The sequence below is a fragment of the Rhinatrema bivittatum genome, chromosome 4 (assembly GCF_901001135.1).
Source record: "Rhinatrema bivittatum chromosome 4, aRhiBiv1.1, whole genome shotgun sequence".
NCBI classification, from domain to species: Eukaryota; Metazoa; Chordata; class Amphibia; order Gymnophiona; family Rhinatrematidae; genus Rhinatrema; species Rhinatrema bivittatum.
Genome location: NC_042618.1, coordinates 427,019,856 through 427,036,634, shown reverse-complemented (window position 1 = coordinate 427,036,634; position 16,779 = coordinate 427,019,856). Strand labels below are relative to the sequence as shown.

The window sequence follows — 16,779 nt, the reverse complement described above, 5'->3', positions numbered from 1 at the left end:
TGAAATCATGGAAATGGAGGAGGGGACGCATCCTTTTTAGAACTTGGAGTTGGTAGTAGCACTCTTTGATCATAGTGTTGATGAGTCCGGAGAGACTTAGTTGGTTATCCATGACCACTCCTAGGTTTCTGACTTGTGTGGAGAAGACTGGGAGCTGTGAGATGTGAGAGCTGTTCAATGGAAGGGTGCCATCTTGAGTGATCAGGAGGAATTCTGTCTTGTCGGTGTTGAGAATCAGGTTGAGATTTGACAGTAGTTTGTTGATGGAGAGGAGGCAGGAGTTCCAGAAAAGTAAGGTCTTTTGTAGTGATTCGGTGATAGGGATAAGGATTTGGACATCATCAGCATATAAGTGATGGGTTAACTTTAGATTTGAGAGTAGCTGACAAAGCGGGAGAAGATAGATAGGGGTAGATTTTAAAAGAAGCGCGATCAGCCTACTTTTGCTTGCGCATCAGACTCAAGCAAAAGTACGCTGGATTTTAGTAGATACGCGCGGAGCCGCGCGTATCCACTAAAATCCTGGATCGGCGCGCGCAAGGCTATCGATTTTGTATAGCCTGCGCGCGCCGAGCCGCGCTGCCTCCCCCCGTTCCCTCCAAGGCCGCTCCGAAATCGGAGCGGCCTCGGAGGGAACTTTCCTTTGCCCTCCCCTCACCTTACCCTCCCTTCCCCTACCTAACCCACCCACCCGGCCCTGTCTACACCCCCCCCTTACCTTTGTCGGGGGATTTACGCCTCCCGGAGGGAGACGTAAATCCCCGCGCGCCAGCGGGCCTGCTGCGCGCCGGGCCGCGGACCTGGGGGCGGGTACGGAGGGCGCGGCCACGCCCCCGGGCCGTAGCCACGCCCCGTACCCGCCCCCCAAAACGCTGCCGACACGCCCCCGAAACGCCGCGACGACCGGGCCCGCCCCCCGACACGCCCCCGACTCGCCCCCCTCCGAAAACCCGGGACGTACGCGAGTCCCGGGGTCTGCGCGCGCCGGTAGGCCTATGTAAAATAGGCTTACCGGCGCGCAGGGCCCTGCTCGCCTAAATCCGCCCGGTTTTGGGCGGATTTAGGCGAGCAGGGCTCTGAAAATCTACCCCATATTGAATAGCGTAGGGGATAGCGAAGAGCCTTGAGGGACCCCTAATGTGGAACTGAACGGTGGAGACTCTTTGCTATTGATCTTGACTTTGTAGTTTCTGTTTTGGAGGAAGGATATGAACCAGTTTAGGGCTTTGTTTTTGATGCCGATCTCTGATAATCCAAACAAAATGTGTTAAAAGACAGGAAACAGAATAGGATTAAATTCTTAATTTTCTCAGTGGAAAAGGGTAAACAGTGGAGTGCCTCAGGGCTCTGTACTTGTAGCTGTGTTTAAAAAAAGGTTTGGATAAGTTCTTGCAGAAGAAGTCCATTAACTGCTATTAATCAAGTTGACTTAAGGGATGGCCTCTGCTATTACTGGCATCAGTAGCATGGGATCTCCTTGGTGTTTGGGTACTTGCCAGGTTCTTGTCGCCTGGTTTGGCATCTGTTGGAAACAGGATGCTGGGCTTGAAGGACTCTTGGTCTGATCCAGCATGGCAATTTCTTATGTTCTTATGTTCTTACTAGACATTAAAAGAATCCTCATGAGATACCTGGAAGTCACGACTGATTTCAGGAAATCCGATAGGCTATTTATGTTGTTTGGTGGACCAAGAAAAGGACAAGTAACTTCTAAGGATTCCATTGCAAGATGGATCAAGGAAGCAATAGCAGCTTATATTAGTCAGGGCAAGCAGATGCTGGTAGGCCTGATGGCCCACTCTATTAGAGTCTAAATGTAAACAAAAAATGTGAGGAAGTAATTAATGACTGCACTGTACAATTTTAAAAAATATTTGGGTTTAAATTACTTCCTCACATTTTTTTGTTTATATTTGGACTTTGGTATGTGAGGTTTTTCCACTTTTGCTATTACCACTCTAGAGTCCAGTCGGCAACCTGGGCAGAATGCATGGCAGCGCCTCCTCTGGAGATTTGCAGGGCAGCAACTTGGACATCACTGTTATTTGAACTTCGGTATAGAAAAGTTATAAATAAATAAATTGCATTCATTTACAAAGCATTATAAATTTAATTTGCAGACAAAGGAGGATACAAGTTTTGGCAGGAAAGCACTGACATTGGTAGAACCTGTACCCCTCCCAAATTAGCACTGCTCTGGCATATCTCAGAAGTTCAGACTGGTCTGCAGGATGAAATTTAATCTTGCCCGTTAATTTATTTTCCTTGAGTCCTAGCAGACCAGTCTACATCCCACCTAACCAAAAAAATGTTTTAATAAAGAAATGAATAAATATAGAAGAGGGGTATAGAATAATATTTAGAAATTAGACAAGAGCGAGGGGAAAATGCACTCAATCAGGCATAGGCATGTGTTCTTCTTAGGCATCTTGAAAAGAAAAGGGGAAAGAGGGGGAGTTCATAAATTCAGTTATTACATGGATTTGCTGGCCTACTAATCTGCTCCCTTTTTATCTCCTAAATGTGTTTGAGTAGGTTGTTCTAGCTAAGACAGTAGGCTACTGACGAGTTGAAAAAAGAAGAAGGAAGTTCTGTGCCTCCACTTGCTGATGAAAAGAGGGATCCCAGAAGTTCAGACTGGTCTGCTAGGATTCGAGGAAAGGAAATTAATTGGTAAGATGATGTGGATCCATCTCCTTTGTTTAATGTTCAGATTGAAGAGGTCGATATTGGTCCAATTCAAGTTGTTCATGATCTCGGCATTCTCTTTGATAAGGTGTTTACCTTACGACCCCAATTATATTAGGTTGTGCAAATTACATCATCTCTGATTTTTATTAGATGAAAATTATTTTAAATCCTTGATGCACTCCTTTGTATTGTTGGTTTTAGATTATTGCAGTGCCATATACATTGGGATTCCAAAGTGCCATTGCATTGTTTTCAACTGTTATTAAATACTGCTGCTCACTTGGTTTTACGAGAAAACATTACACCAATTTTATTTAAGTTACATTAGTGCTGATAGAGCAGCAGGTAAAATTGAAAATTCTGACCCTAGTTCATCGGGTTCTATATGGGTCTGCACTGAACAATTAAAAAAATGTCTGGTTTTGCATCAGCCTGAGCGGTCTCTATGCTCAATGGGCCAACATTTGCGGTCTATACCAGCAATCAAGATCGCTCTGTTACAGTGAACAAGGAACTGTGCCTTTTCACAAGTCACAAGTCACAAGTCACCCCTTCCCTCTGGAACAACCTTGCGGTAAGCCGACGGCAGCTAATAGATTATAAGCGCTTTAGAAAGGTATTAAAGACACAGTTGTTTTATGAAGCTTTTAATTGTGTTGTTTTAATCCTGTGTTTTAATTATTAGCTTTTGCCTGTAATCTGCCATGAACAGGTTTCTGTAGCTCTGAAGACTTCGGTGTCATCCTGAAGTAAATGAAAAGTAAATTTCTCCAGGATTGTCAGGCCTGATCTTATTGCAAGGCATAAATGAATTTACACAGAAACCCTGGGTGTCGTGCAGAATTTGATTTGTCACAAAAAGAGATTGTTAACGAAATAACATGTAATTAGCAATGAATGCTGACCAAGATTCCAAAATCAAATTCATGCCTTGAAATGAATGAATATGGAATGTGGGACCTACGCTGTCACTCTTAAAGCAGCCATACTAGGAAATAGTAAAAGAACGCGTAGAGGACCTGATCTGCTAATATTGTTTCTATTGGCCCTTAGTTGGCAGTTAAAACAAAAAAAAATTGTTAACATTCTTCCTTTTTCATCTTATTTATATTTCATCTCTAGGGTGATATTAGAATTGAAAGTTTCTAAACATTGTTTTTATTTAATCACTGTTAACTGTAGAAATCAAGATAAATTTGGGAGCTGTGTACTCCCTGCAAGCATAAGATTGATACAAGAAAAAGAGGAATAAGGCATGGACAGTTAGGGGTGGGGGAGAGAGACTTTTAAAAATGGTGTGTCCATAGTAAAAGATGAGCATCTTTTATTTTAAAATCATGCATAAACGTAAGGAATTAAAAATACTAGGATATAAAAGGAGGCCCAGGATTAAGATCCAAAAAGAGGAACAGAACTAAGAAACATGCACACTGATACGTCTGTAATCTGGCTGCTTAAAAATGACGTTTTAATTCTTTGTTACTACCTGGTGGGATTATGGACCTAACAATAACTCTGCTCACTTGTTTTTAAGCTTAACCATGGCTAAGAAAGTATCATTGCAAGAACAGGATCTGAAGCAGGAACGGTCAACAGGTGATCAGATCAAGCGCTACAAAGAGAGAAACTTGTCTAAGACGTATTTGTTTAAGGTGGCAACATGGACCTTTGGTCCCCCAAAATCCAGGCGTCGAATAATCATTGCTCCCCCTATGGAGAAACAAGATTCAAAGCCTGTTTCAACTCTGGACGCAGCACGGCAGCCCAGGAAGGAGGTGGTTTCGGGGACACGGGCGCTTCCTCAGCAAGAAAGTGATCAGGCACGGGTAACGGAGGAAGAGGAATTGCTCTCATGGATATCTGAAAGAAGAATATTCAGAGCTCAACTGGATAACATGGTGAATCTTAGAAACTGGTTGCAGAAAAAGTCTGTCCTGACAGAGCTGGAAGCTATGGTGCTCAAACGACTTGAGAAGTTATATATAGAAAGTCTACCATCCACAGTCCGTCTTCCACAGGTGTGCACTATTTAATTTTCTACTGTATTATGGGAGTCGCTGCAAAGGGGTTCAGTCAAAGTCTAGATACAGGAACAGGCAGAAGAAGCAGAGAAGGTTAGAAGTGCATGAAGGAAGTTGTCATCTTGTAGTTAGTGTCATAAGCACCATTCATTTATTCATTAATTATTGGGTTACCAGATGGCTCCAGGTCATCAGTGGACAAGCTGACCCAGTCCTGGTTTTGTCTTATTGCATGTATGGACTTGGAGTTCTGATTTACTTAGGGAAATAAATAGGAAATCAGAACTACAAATCCATGCATGCAATGGGGCAAAACTAGTATTGTTTTAGTTTGTCCCTGATGACCTAGAGCCATCTGGTAACCCCGGTGCTACCAATAAAAACAATTATTTGAATAAGGCCCTTACAGGCTAATTTTAAAACAAGCATGCATGTGCCCATCACGTGTGTATCTGCGCGTGAGCAGAGATATGCTACAATTTAAAATTGTGTGCGCACTTGCACACATATGTTTAAAATAGACCTCCCCCATATAAGTATGTGCCCAGTTAATATTGTGGTCTTCATGACCCCTCTGGTTCTTCATCCTGCATGCTCTCCAGTTCACCCAGACCCCTCACCCTGACCTGTAAGCCCTAAAAGTTGAGATCTACAGACTTGCTCCTCATCCAGAGCAGCAGTAAAATTACATAGCTAACAAGCCAATGCCTGTGTAGACTCCTGTTTTAAAATATGGCGTGTAGGCAAGAATATGGATTAGACACCAGAAATAGTCCAAACGTTTCTTTATTTGAGTGGAGACAAGAATTCATATATTCACCCGACTCGGGCCGAGTTTCGCCCCACTTGGGGCTGCCTCAGGGGCTAGAATGACAAATACGACATGTAAATAAACATACATACACAAATGGTTAAAATTCATTAATTGAAATCAAGAAGTCGTATGATGTTACCACAGAAGTAAATGAACCATAAATGCCACTTGATGAATAAGAACATAAGAACATAAGAAAATGCCATACTGGGTCAGACCAAGGGTCCATCAAGCCCAGCATCCTGTTTCCAACAGTGGCCAATCCAGGCCATAGAACCTGGCAAGTACCCAAAAACTAAGTCTATTCCATGTAACCATTGCTAATGGCAGTGGCTATTCTCTAAGTGAACTTAATAGCAGGTAATGGACTTCTTAATAGCAGGTAATGGACTTCTCCTCCAAGAACTTATCCAATCCTTTTTTAAACACAGCTATACTAACTGCACGAACCACATTCTCTGGCAACAAATTCCAGAGTTTAATTGTGCGTTGAGTAAAAAAGAACTTTCTCCGATTAGTTTTAAATGTGCCCCATGCTAACTTCATGGAGTGTCCCCTAGTCCTTCTACTATCCGAAAGAGTAAATAACCGATTCACATCTACCCGTTCTAGACCTCTCATGATTTTAAACACCTCTATCATATCCCCCCTCAGTCGTCTCTTCTCCAAGCTGAAAAGTCCTAACCTCTTTAGTCTTTCCTCATAGGGGAGTTGTTCCATTCCCCTTATCATTTTGGTAGCCCTTCTCTGTACCTTCTCCATCGCAATTATATCTTTTTTGAGATGCGGCGACCAGAATTGTACACAGTATTCAAGGTGCGGTCTCACCATGGAGCGATACAGAGGCATTATGACATTTTCCGTTTTATTCATCATTCCTTTTCTAATAATTCCCAACATTCTGTTTGCTTTTTTGACTGCCGCAGCACACTGAACCGACGATTTCAATGTGTTATCCACTATGACACCTAGATCTCTTTCTTGGGTTGTAGCACCTAATATGGAACCCAACATCGTGTAATTATAGCATGGGTTATTTTTCCCTATATGCATCACCTTGCACTTATCCACATTAAATTTCATCTGCCATTTGGATGCCCAATTTTCCAGTCTCACAAGGTCTTCCTGCAATTTATCACAATCTGCTTGTGATTTAACTACTCTGCACAATTTTGTGTCATCTGCAAATTTGATTATCTCACTCGTCGTATTTCTTTCCAGATCATTTATAAATATATTGAACAGTAAGGGTCCCAACACAGAACCCTGAGGTACTCCACTGTCCACTCCCTTCCACTGAGAAAATTGCCCATTTAATCCTACTCTCTGTTTCCTGTCTTTTAGCCAGTTTGCAATCCACGAAAGGACATCGCCACCTATCCCATGACTTTTTACTTTTCCTAGAAGCCTCTCATGAGGAACTTTGTCAAACGCCTTCTGAAAATCCAAGTATACTATATCTACCGGTTCACCTTTATCCACATGTTTATTAACTCCTTCAAAAAAGTGAAGCAGATTTGTGAGGCAAGACTTGCCCTGGGTAAAGCCATGCTGACTTTGTTCCATTAAACCATGTCTTTCTATATGTTCTGTGATTTTGATGTTTATAACACTTTCCACTATTTTTCCTGGCACTGAAGTCAGGCTAACCGGTCTGTAGTTTCCCTGATCGCCCCTGGAGCCCTTTTTAAATATTGGGGTTACATTTGCTATCCTCCAGTCTTCAGGTACAATGGATGATTTTAATGATAAGTTACAAATTTTTACTAATAGGTCTGAAATTTCATTTTTTAGTTCCTTCAGAACTCTGGAGTGTATACCATCCGGTCCAGGTGATTTACTACTCTTCAGTTTGTCAATCAGGCCTACCACATCTTCTAGGTTCACCGTGATTTGATTCAGTCCATCTGAATCATTACCCATGAAAACCTTCTCCATTACGGGTACCTCCCCAACATCCTCTTCAGTAAACACCGAAGCAAAGAAATCATTTAATCTTTCCGCGATGGCCTTATCTTCTCTAAGTGCCCCTTTAACCCCTCGATCATCTAACGGTCCAACTGACTCCCTCACAGGCTTTCTGCTTCGGATATATTTAAAAAAGTTTTTACTGTGAGTTTTTGCCTCTACATTTTGCCTCTACATTAAATTGCAAAGATGTTTGTACCTGTGTGCAGATGTTCTCTTTTTATAATAAAAAGGTATTCTTTTGTTAGACTTCAAATGTATGGTAGTCTGGAAATAAATGTATAAAGTGTTATGACTTGCAAGTTCAATAATACAGACAAATAAGTGTACAAAATATTGTACACAAAGGCGATATGTATATGAATTATGGGCAACATATTAGGTATTGAATGCATGTAACTAAACCATATTTTAATACATCAACATAAAACTGTGCAAAGATAGGTAAAGAAGAACAGTACACAAAAGAAGCTTATTTGAGCAACTAAAATAACTCTAAAATATTATTTTAATAAAAGATCTTTAACGTCGCTCAATACAAGCTTACCTCTAATCTGGCATTTGGAAAATGTTAAAAAAAAATCAAATTAAAACAAGATACATGACTTGGATTTGTAATGGTTTGCAAATACCAAATAAGTCACTCCATGTTACTTAAGGTATTAAAATATTGCATATAATTACATTGGATAAAACAATGGAACTCCCTTTAAGTATATATGCAGTGCTACTATGATAATTAGAATCTAAAATCTGAATCACAAATTAATCTAACTTATGACTTAATACACAAAATCAGAATAGGCAATAGTGCAGCTATAATATAGTTATAATACTAGTTTTATGGTAAATCTTGTTATTTTTATTTCAATTAACACTGTAACGTGGCAAATACTTAGATACATTTATCACTGATACGCAAATTACGATGTCAATGTAGTCTTTACGTGGTCCGAGCACACTAATGTTTGTTTTTGAGCAGACCACACGTACGTTGACATTGTAATTTGCGTATCAGTGATAAATGTATCTAAGTATTTGCCACGTTACAGTGTTAATTGAAATAACAAAAATAAGATATACCATAAAACTAGTATTATAACTCGAAAATAGGTCTACCAGGAACGGAGGAGTCCTCTATCACATCCACTTATGGCGTCATCGGGTGCATGAGTCCAAGAGACTCCCAGTGTTAGTCATTAATCAAAGATTCCTGGAAACTATTGTATCTTATGTTGTAGCATAATGTTTTGATAATTGTCCCTCGTTTGAGAGCTTGATATCAGACTCTCTTCATGCAATATTCTTAAAGAAGAACACAAGCATAGAATTCAATGTATTTTGTCAGTAACAAGCATACCAGTAAAAGGGAAACAGCGGGATCTAGATCAAAGAGTACCAGTTTATCTTTTCATTCAAACCCGCCGGGTCTATTGTATTAAGCCAATAGATCCAGAACTGTTCCCGCATGTTTAGACGGGCTTGGATATCGCCACCCTGTGGGCCACAATACACCTGTTCCGAGTTATGGAGACGCGGACTGTGAAGTAAAAAAATGCCCGTTTGGATATAAAAAATGCCCGTTTGGATATATAAACATATGCTCTTCTGAGCAGTAACGTTAAGCATTGTGAAATTGTGGTATGATTGAATGACAACACCGTTTGGAGACGATAGGGACGTACAAGGGACTTCCGACGTGAAGGAAAACTGTGTATGATGACGTCAGCTCCGGTCCAGGGTATAAGAGTTTCACTTCAATGGGATGCCATTTTAAAATACAAGGGCGACGAGACGCGGCCGCTGAAAAATTAAGACAGCTCTAAAGAAGCCAAGAAATTGTTAGAGAATGAAGAAGGCAAATCGCGATTCTTGAAGCTGGGCAATTCGTTGATTAGCAGATACAGAAGGACATCCCCCTGAGGCAGAACTTCGGGTTCGAAACACGCGCATGTCGGGGAGAGGGAGACCAGCCAAAATTTGGCAACAGATGAGTATTGACGGTTCCTCTCGTATCTTTTAACACCTTTGTGCTATGAACAGCGGTGATTTAATGCCTATCATCGATTATTTTGCTTGACATTTTAAAAAAAGAAAACAGAAAAAACCGCAAAAAAATCTTAAAAATTTAAAGATGTTATAATTAAAGCAAGGTGGCCCCATACCTAATTAGGAGTCTGTATGACTTTGACAGACCCTTAGAGTGAGGGGCCTACATATATTTGGCGAGATTGATTCATATGAATTAATTACCAGTGTTACAATCGTTTTTGGTTTTGTGTGCCCATAATTCATATACATATCGCCTTTGTGTACAATATTATGTACACTTATTTGTCTGTATTATTGAACTTGCAAGTCATAACACTTTATACATTTATTTCCAGACTACCATACATTTGAAGTCTAACAAAAGAATACCTTTTTATTATAAAAAGAGAACATCTGCACACAGGTACAAACATCTTTGCAATTTAATGTATATAATTTATTCATCAAGTGGCATTTATGGTTCATTTACTTCTGTGGTAACCTCATACGACTTCTTGATTTCAATTAATGAATTTTAACCATTTGTGTATGTATGTTTATTTACATGTCGTATTTGTCATTCTAGCCCCTGAGGCAGCCCCAAGTGGGGCGAAACTCGGCCTGAGTCGGGCGATTATATGAATTCTTGTCTCCACTCAAATAAAGAAACGTTTGGACTATTTCTGGTGTCTAATCCATATTCTTGCCTACACAGCGTTCTTAGACAACCTACCCTCTTGCTTCATCAGTCCTTAAAATATGGCGTTACATATGGAAGTGTTGGCCCCACCCTGGAACGCATATGCTTCTCCCATTTTCCGCCCTCTTATTTTTTGTGTGCACACAGGCATATACACACGTATTTCATAGCTTTTTAAAATGTGTTGCTCGCACGTGGCCCACATATGTGATTATGTGGCCATTTTTGTGCAAGCAACATTTTAAAATCAACCTTTTAGTGTTTTGGGAGAGAAAGTAGTACAAATGCACAGGAGCCAGCCCCACTCATTAATTAAATACTAAATCTTTGATGGGACACATGGCTTGGAAAGGCCATGGCCTGGATAACTTTGTGAAAGAGAAAGAACATTTACTGCTCAGCAGGGTACCGGTGACTTCATCCACTGAGGGCATCTTCTGAGGCTGAAACCTTCAATGCCAGTCAACAGGCAACCTGAGGTCCTCCAAATCACATAAATGAGAGAAGCAGTGTTGTGCTAGAGGGGGCTGCTGTGAGTCTCTTGTCAAATGAACCCAGCTTTGCAGTAAATGGAGACAAGTTGGGAAGAGCCCCTCCGTAACAAATCCAGAAGGACATCATTGACAAAAAAAGTGAAAGTAAATTACATTTGCCTGAGAAAAGCCAATCAGAATGAGCTTTGTCCCAGCATCTCACACATGGAAAATTGGTTCTTACCTGCTAATATTCATTCTTGGAATACCACAGATCAGTCCAGACAAGTGGGTTTTGCAATCCTACCAGCAGATGGAGGCAGAGAATAAAAACCTTTTAGGCACTGCTACATAATCGAGAGTGCCACCTGCAGTTCCTCAGTATTGAGCTATACCCAAGCCAAGATGTAAAAATCCAAAAAATCCCAATAATTCTGGGTGAGCAGAGACTCAAAGTTGGAGCCTCCTAAAACTAGGGCCCCCTCTCTTACAACCAGGGTCATTTCAATTTGCAACCCTGTTTAACCTATGTACAATCTTCGTAAGTTTGCATTTGAATAAAAACTGCATGAGCAACATCCAGAAGTGCAAAAGGTCTTTCAAAAAACCAAGGAGACGAGTTTCTGGATTGATCTGTGGTATTCCAGGAACGAAAATTAGCAGGTAAGAACCAATCAGTCCAGACAAGTGGGATGTATCCAAGCCCCTCTACACTGGGCGGGAACCTGAAGGACCCGCACACAATACACTTTCCCCAAAAGTAGCTTCTTCTGGTGCATGAACATCCAGATGATAATGTTTGGTAAAAGTGTGAAGTGAAGATCAGCTGACAATCCACTCACAATATTGCTTGTGCCCTAGCAGAATGTGCCTTCAGCCCCTCTGGGAGTGGTCAACCCTTACAAATATAAGCCAAAAATATTGCATCCTTCAACCATCGCGCAATCATGCTCATGGAAGTTTTACTTCCTTTCTTCGATCCACTGAACAAGACAAATAGATGATCTGATCACCGAAAAGCATTAATCACCTTAAGATATTGCAACAGAACCTGCTGAACATCCAGTAGGTGAAGCTCCTTTGCATGCAGCGTATCGGACCCCAAGTGCGGGAAAGCTGGTAGTTCCACCATCTGGTTGAGATTAAATGAGGAAACGACCTTTAACAAGAAAGAAGGGACCGTATGCAACGATACAGCATCATTTGAAATGTGTAGAAAGGGAACTGTGCACGATAACGCTTGAAGCTCTGAAATCCGCCTAGCTGAACAAATTGCTACCAAGAAAACGATCTTCAGGGTGAGATCTTTCAAAGATGCCCTTCCCATCAGTTCAAAGGGAGGTCCACAAAGAACCCAAAGAACCAGATTAAGGTTCCATGCTGGACACATCCTCCGGACCGGTGGGCACAAGAGCTTCGTCCTCTTCAGAAAACACACGATGTCCAGATGAGATGCCAACAGCCTTCCCTGCAGCTTTCCTGAAAGATAACTTAAGGCTGTACTTGGAGCAAATTCGAGGCCAGCCCCTTCGCTAAGCCATTTTGCAAAATGGCTAAGACCTGAGGAACATCCACCTGCAACGGCTCCAGCCCATTCTCCAAACCCCACAACTCAAACACTCTCCAAACCTGGATATAAGCCAGAGAAGTGGAAGGCCTTCTAGTCTGAAGCAAAGTCTCAATCACCGGCTCTGAGTACTCTTTCAAGTGAAACCATCACCTTTCAAAAGCCAAGTTGCTAGATAAATGTGATCCGCCTGCTCCGAAAAGATGGGCCCCTGTTGCAACAGCCCATGCAGATAGGCTAAGCAAATGAGATCGTCTATAGTGAGATGAACCAGATTTGCAAACCACGGCTGGCGCGGCCACTCTGGTGCCACAAGAATCACCCTGCCTGGATGATGTTTGATGCCCTGTGAGAAGCCACGGGAGAAACATGTAGAGCAGAAGCTTCGTTGACCACAGCTGAACCAGAGCATCGATTCCCTCAAAGCCGACCTCCGTTTGGCAGCTGAAAAACCGATCTGCCTTGGCATTCCCTTGAATCACCATGAGGTCCAGCTGCGGCCTGCTCCACCTGGCTTGGATAAGGGCAAAAGCCTCTGCTGACAACTCCCACTCCCCTGGATTCAGCTGCTGTCTGTGTTGTGTTTGTGGACCCTTGGTCGCAATGGAGATGACTCCGCCCACGGGGAGGAGCCCCGTGGGGAACCACTGCGATAGGCTGACACAGATAGCAGACACAGAATGGATAGAGTCTTTATTGTACTGCTGTAATAGATGGTGAAGCAGGAAGGTAAGGCACTGATCCACGAAGTGCCAATAAGTTCAACAGGCTCAGAAGTGTAGTCTCACCCAGATGTTCACGATAGACAGGAGCCCGCAGTGCGGGTAACGCCGCGGCTGGTGGGTGGAGTTGGAGTGCCGGATCGTAGAGGTACTCACAGAGTGAAGGCATTTTCCTGATGGAGGAATGGTGGGACCAAAGGTTCGTGGTGCAGGATATGAAGTAGATAGGCCCTCGAGGAGCGAGTACCCAATGGTCTAATATCCTGAAAAGAAATAAAGAGAAAAGACCCCCGAGGAGCGGTTGTCTTGGTTAGTGAGGACCCCGAAGGGAAGTTGGAAGCGAGAGACCCCCGAGGAGCGGGTGGCTAGAGCTTCTGCTGGAGCGAGGCACTTAGCGAGGCTTCTAAGCGTGCAGCTTAGAGCAGTCAGAGTAGCAAAGCGAAGTCTTTGCTAACTCAAAGATTCAGGAAGCAGAGGCTAGATGTACCCAGAGGTTCCCGCCATGACATATATTTGAGCGTCGGAGATGTGCGCGCTCACGCCCTAGGAGGCCATGGAAGTGAGCATGGCGGATGGGGATGCCCATGCTGGTCTGGAAACTCCAAGGCCCTCGGCACTCGGCACCGGAGACAGCCATCTTGCCCAGAGAGAGAGAGAAAGGGGAGAAAAAGAGGTAAAGCAGAGCGGTCGCAGCCATCTGCGACCGACGGACACAACATTCTGCAGAGATAATCTGCCTGCACATTGTCCACTCCGGCCAAGTGAGATGCTGCTACTCTCTCTAGATGCTTCTCCACCCAGATGAACAATTCCTGAACCTCCAGAGCCACCAGGCAACTCTTCGTCCTGCCTTGAAGATTGATGTATGCCACCATCGTCACATTGTCTGAGAACACTCGCGCTGTCTGTCCCTGAATCTGCGAGAAAGGCCTTGCAAACTACCCTTGTTTCCAACCAGTTGATCGACCAGGACACTTCCACTGGTGTCAACTGACCTTGGGCCATCTCTCCTTGACATATTGCCCCCCAGCCTCTGAGGCTGACATCCGTGATAACTACCACTCAGTCTGGAACCTCCAGGTCCACCCCTTTCTCCAAATTCAGATGAGACAGCTACCATAGCATCCCCCAGAAGTGGCAAAGGAAGCTGAAATTCCTCATAGAGCGGATTTTAACGGGACAAAAGCACCCTCTGGAGACGTTGTATGTGAGCGAATACTAATGGAACCAACTCCAGTGTAGAAGCCATAGAACCCAAGACCTGCAAATAGTCCCAGATTCTGGGAACCGAAAACTGCAGAAATCGAAGCACCTGAGCCTGCAACTTGAGTAACCTCTCCATGATAAGAAACACCTTTTCCTATGAGGGCATCGAACCGAGCCCCCAGATACTCCAATGTCTGGGATGGTTTCAGGTGAGTTTTCACCAGGTTCATCACCCAGCCCAATGAGCACAGCTGCTTTATGACGCGTTGAATTGAGTGACAACACTGCATTTCTGACTTCGCCCTGATGAGTCAATCGCCTAGGTTCAGGTGCACCAGGATCTCTTCCCTCCTACGTGCCATGCACTAACCTGAAGGGAAGAGCCCGAAACTGAAAATGCTCCCCTAGCATCATGAGCCGCAGGAATCTCTGATGGTTGGGTCTTATGGGACTATGTAGATAGGCCTCCGTCAAATCCAATGACACCAGAAACTATCCCTTGAAAACGCTGCTATCACATCCGCACTGTCTCCATATGAAAGCGCAGAACCCGCAGCATCGCATTGACCTTCTGCAGATTACAAATAGGCCAAAAAATCCTCTTTCTTGGGAACCACGAAATACACTGAGTACCTTTCTAGTCCCTGCTCCTGAGGGGGAACGGGAACAATGGTGTTCAGGCACTGTAGCTGTTGTAACGTGTCCTGCACCACCTCTTGTTTGGCGCGAGAAGCACAATGGGAGACCACATAGGCTTCTCTGATTGGGTTGAAAATTCTAAGGCATAATCATCTCTTATCTCCTCCTGAACCCATTGGTATGACGAGATCCTGGTCCACTCCTCGTAAAATAGGGTTAGTCTCCCTCCGACAGCTTCTAAGGAAGAGTGGACCAGCCTGCCTTCATTGGCTGGCTTTATCTCCTCCAGCCCCTAGGCCAGAGCCATCATGGAAAGGTCTACAGGCCCCCAGAAAGGACTGCTGCCTTTCCAAGCCTTGCTTTTGCATTGTAGCCATAGAGCTCCTGTTGGAGTGAAACATCCTTGCATCTCGAAAACGAAAGTGCAGCAGAAAAGGCTTCTTGCCAGTCTTCTTATCTTCTGGCAACTTATTCCCTTCTGACTCCCCCAACTGCTTCATCACCTGTTCCAGATCCTCTCCGAACAACAGCTTTCCTTTAAAAGGGAGGTTACACAGCTGTGCATTAGTCCACACATCTGCAGACCAATTCTGCAACCACAGGAGTCTCCGTACTGCAACTGCAAAAACCATATTCCTGGCAAACGTCTGGATCATGTCATACAGGGCATCCACCACATAGGCTACTCCCGCTTCCAACCATGTGGCCTGCCTGGAATCAGTCGCAGGCCCCGACTCCTTCTCCTGTACCTTCTGCACCCAGCACAAGCAGTCTCTCTGCATTATGCTTCCTCAGACCGCCGCACGAAGGCTTAAAGCTGAGACCTCAAACAGCCTCTTCAATAGAATCTCCAACTTCCAATCCTGGATATCCTTCAGCACAGCTGATCCTACCACAGAGATGGTCATCTTTTTGGTCACTGCTGACACTGCCGCATCTACCTTTGAAAGCCTCCAAAGCTCCAAGGTCTGTTCCAGAAAGGGATACAACTTAGCCATAGCCGTGGCTACCTTAAGGCCCACCTCAGGAGATTCTCATGCCCAGTCAACCAACTTCTTTACTTTCTTTGGTAAAGAAAAGGCCTTAGGTGGCCCACATAGTCCATCCAGGACAGGGTTCACTCCTTCATTGTTTGAATCTTCTTGCGTGACCTTGATCCCCACCTCTTCCAACACCTGGGGGGGTTAATGGCCACAGTTTCTCCTTAAGGAACAATCTCACCACCCTAGGATTGTCCCCCTCCGCAACAGGGATCTCCTCAGCATCATGCAAGGAATCCACTATTGTGTCCACAGGATCCTTGTCCGGATCAACCCCGAACCCTCCTGTAGACTTTCCTCACCTTCTGCTTTGTCTGAGGTGTCATCATCATCAGCTGAGGAGCATCCCAGTCCCAGAAGACAAAGAATTCCCCCTGACCTCGACTGCCTAGGTGCCTTAAGCCTCTTAGCCAAGTTTTGGGACTTCTGAGGAGCAGAGCACTTAGATCCTGCTTCCCTTTTAGCTAAATAGGTTTTATGGAGGAGCAGGATAAAATCCGCGGAGAAGTCCTTGGTACCACTGGACTCTCGATCCAGCACCTCTCTTCCCTGTCCTCCACAGGCGCTGATCCACCGGAGAAAGCGGGGGGAGGGTGGAGAGTCCCGCAGCTCCCTAGCAGAGGCCTGCCTTCTGCCACATGGAGGCAACATGGCCACCACCTCATCCGATCCCCCTAGGGTCTCCTGCATGGGACCGGACAAACGAGTAGAGCGATCGCTACCAGTGACCCCGTGGAGGTCTCTGCCTCTCTGGAGGCACAACGGTGCAAAACAAGGCTGCATTGAGGTGCGATCGCCTCAGGCCGCAGCCCTAACACAGTTCCCCGTGCTAAGCGGGTGGTGCCATGAATCTGCGGTCAGCGTTAAACTTAGGATCCTGCTGTTAAAGGAATCCCCAGCCTTTGAC

At 44.1% G+C, this 16,779-nt stretch overlaps 1 protein-coding gene across 6 annotated transcripts in view; it reads left to right on the top strand.

Moving 5' to 3' along the window:
- LOC115091272 (EF-hand calcium-binding domain-containing protein 12-like) overlaps positions 1 to 16,779 on the top strand; it is a 61,995-nt gene that overhangs the window by 29,902 nt on the left and 15,314 nt on the right. For all 6 annotated transcript variants that reach the window (XM_029601429.1, XM_029601425.1, XM_029601426.1 and 3 more), the window contains 2 exons: positions 2,536 to 2,673; positions 4,226 to 4,709. In XM_029601429.1, coding sequence (XP_029457289.1) covers positions 4,233 to 4,709 — 477 coding nt within the window. In that variant the 5' untranslated portion in view covers positions 2,536 to 2,673; positions 4,226 to 4,232. The remainder of the gene's footprint in view (positions 1 to 2,535; positions 2,674 to 4,225; positions 4,710 to 16,779) is intronic.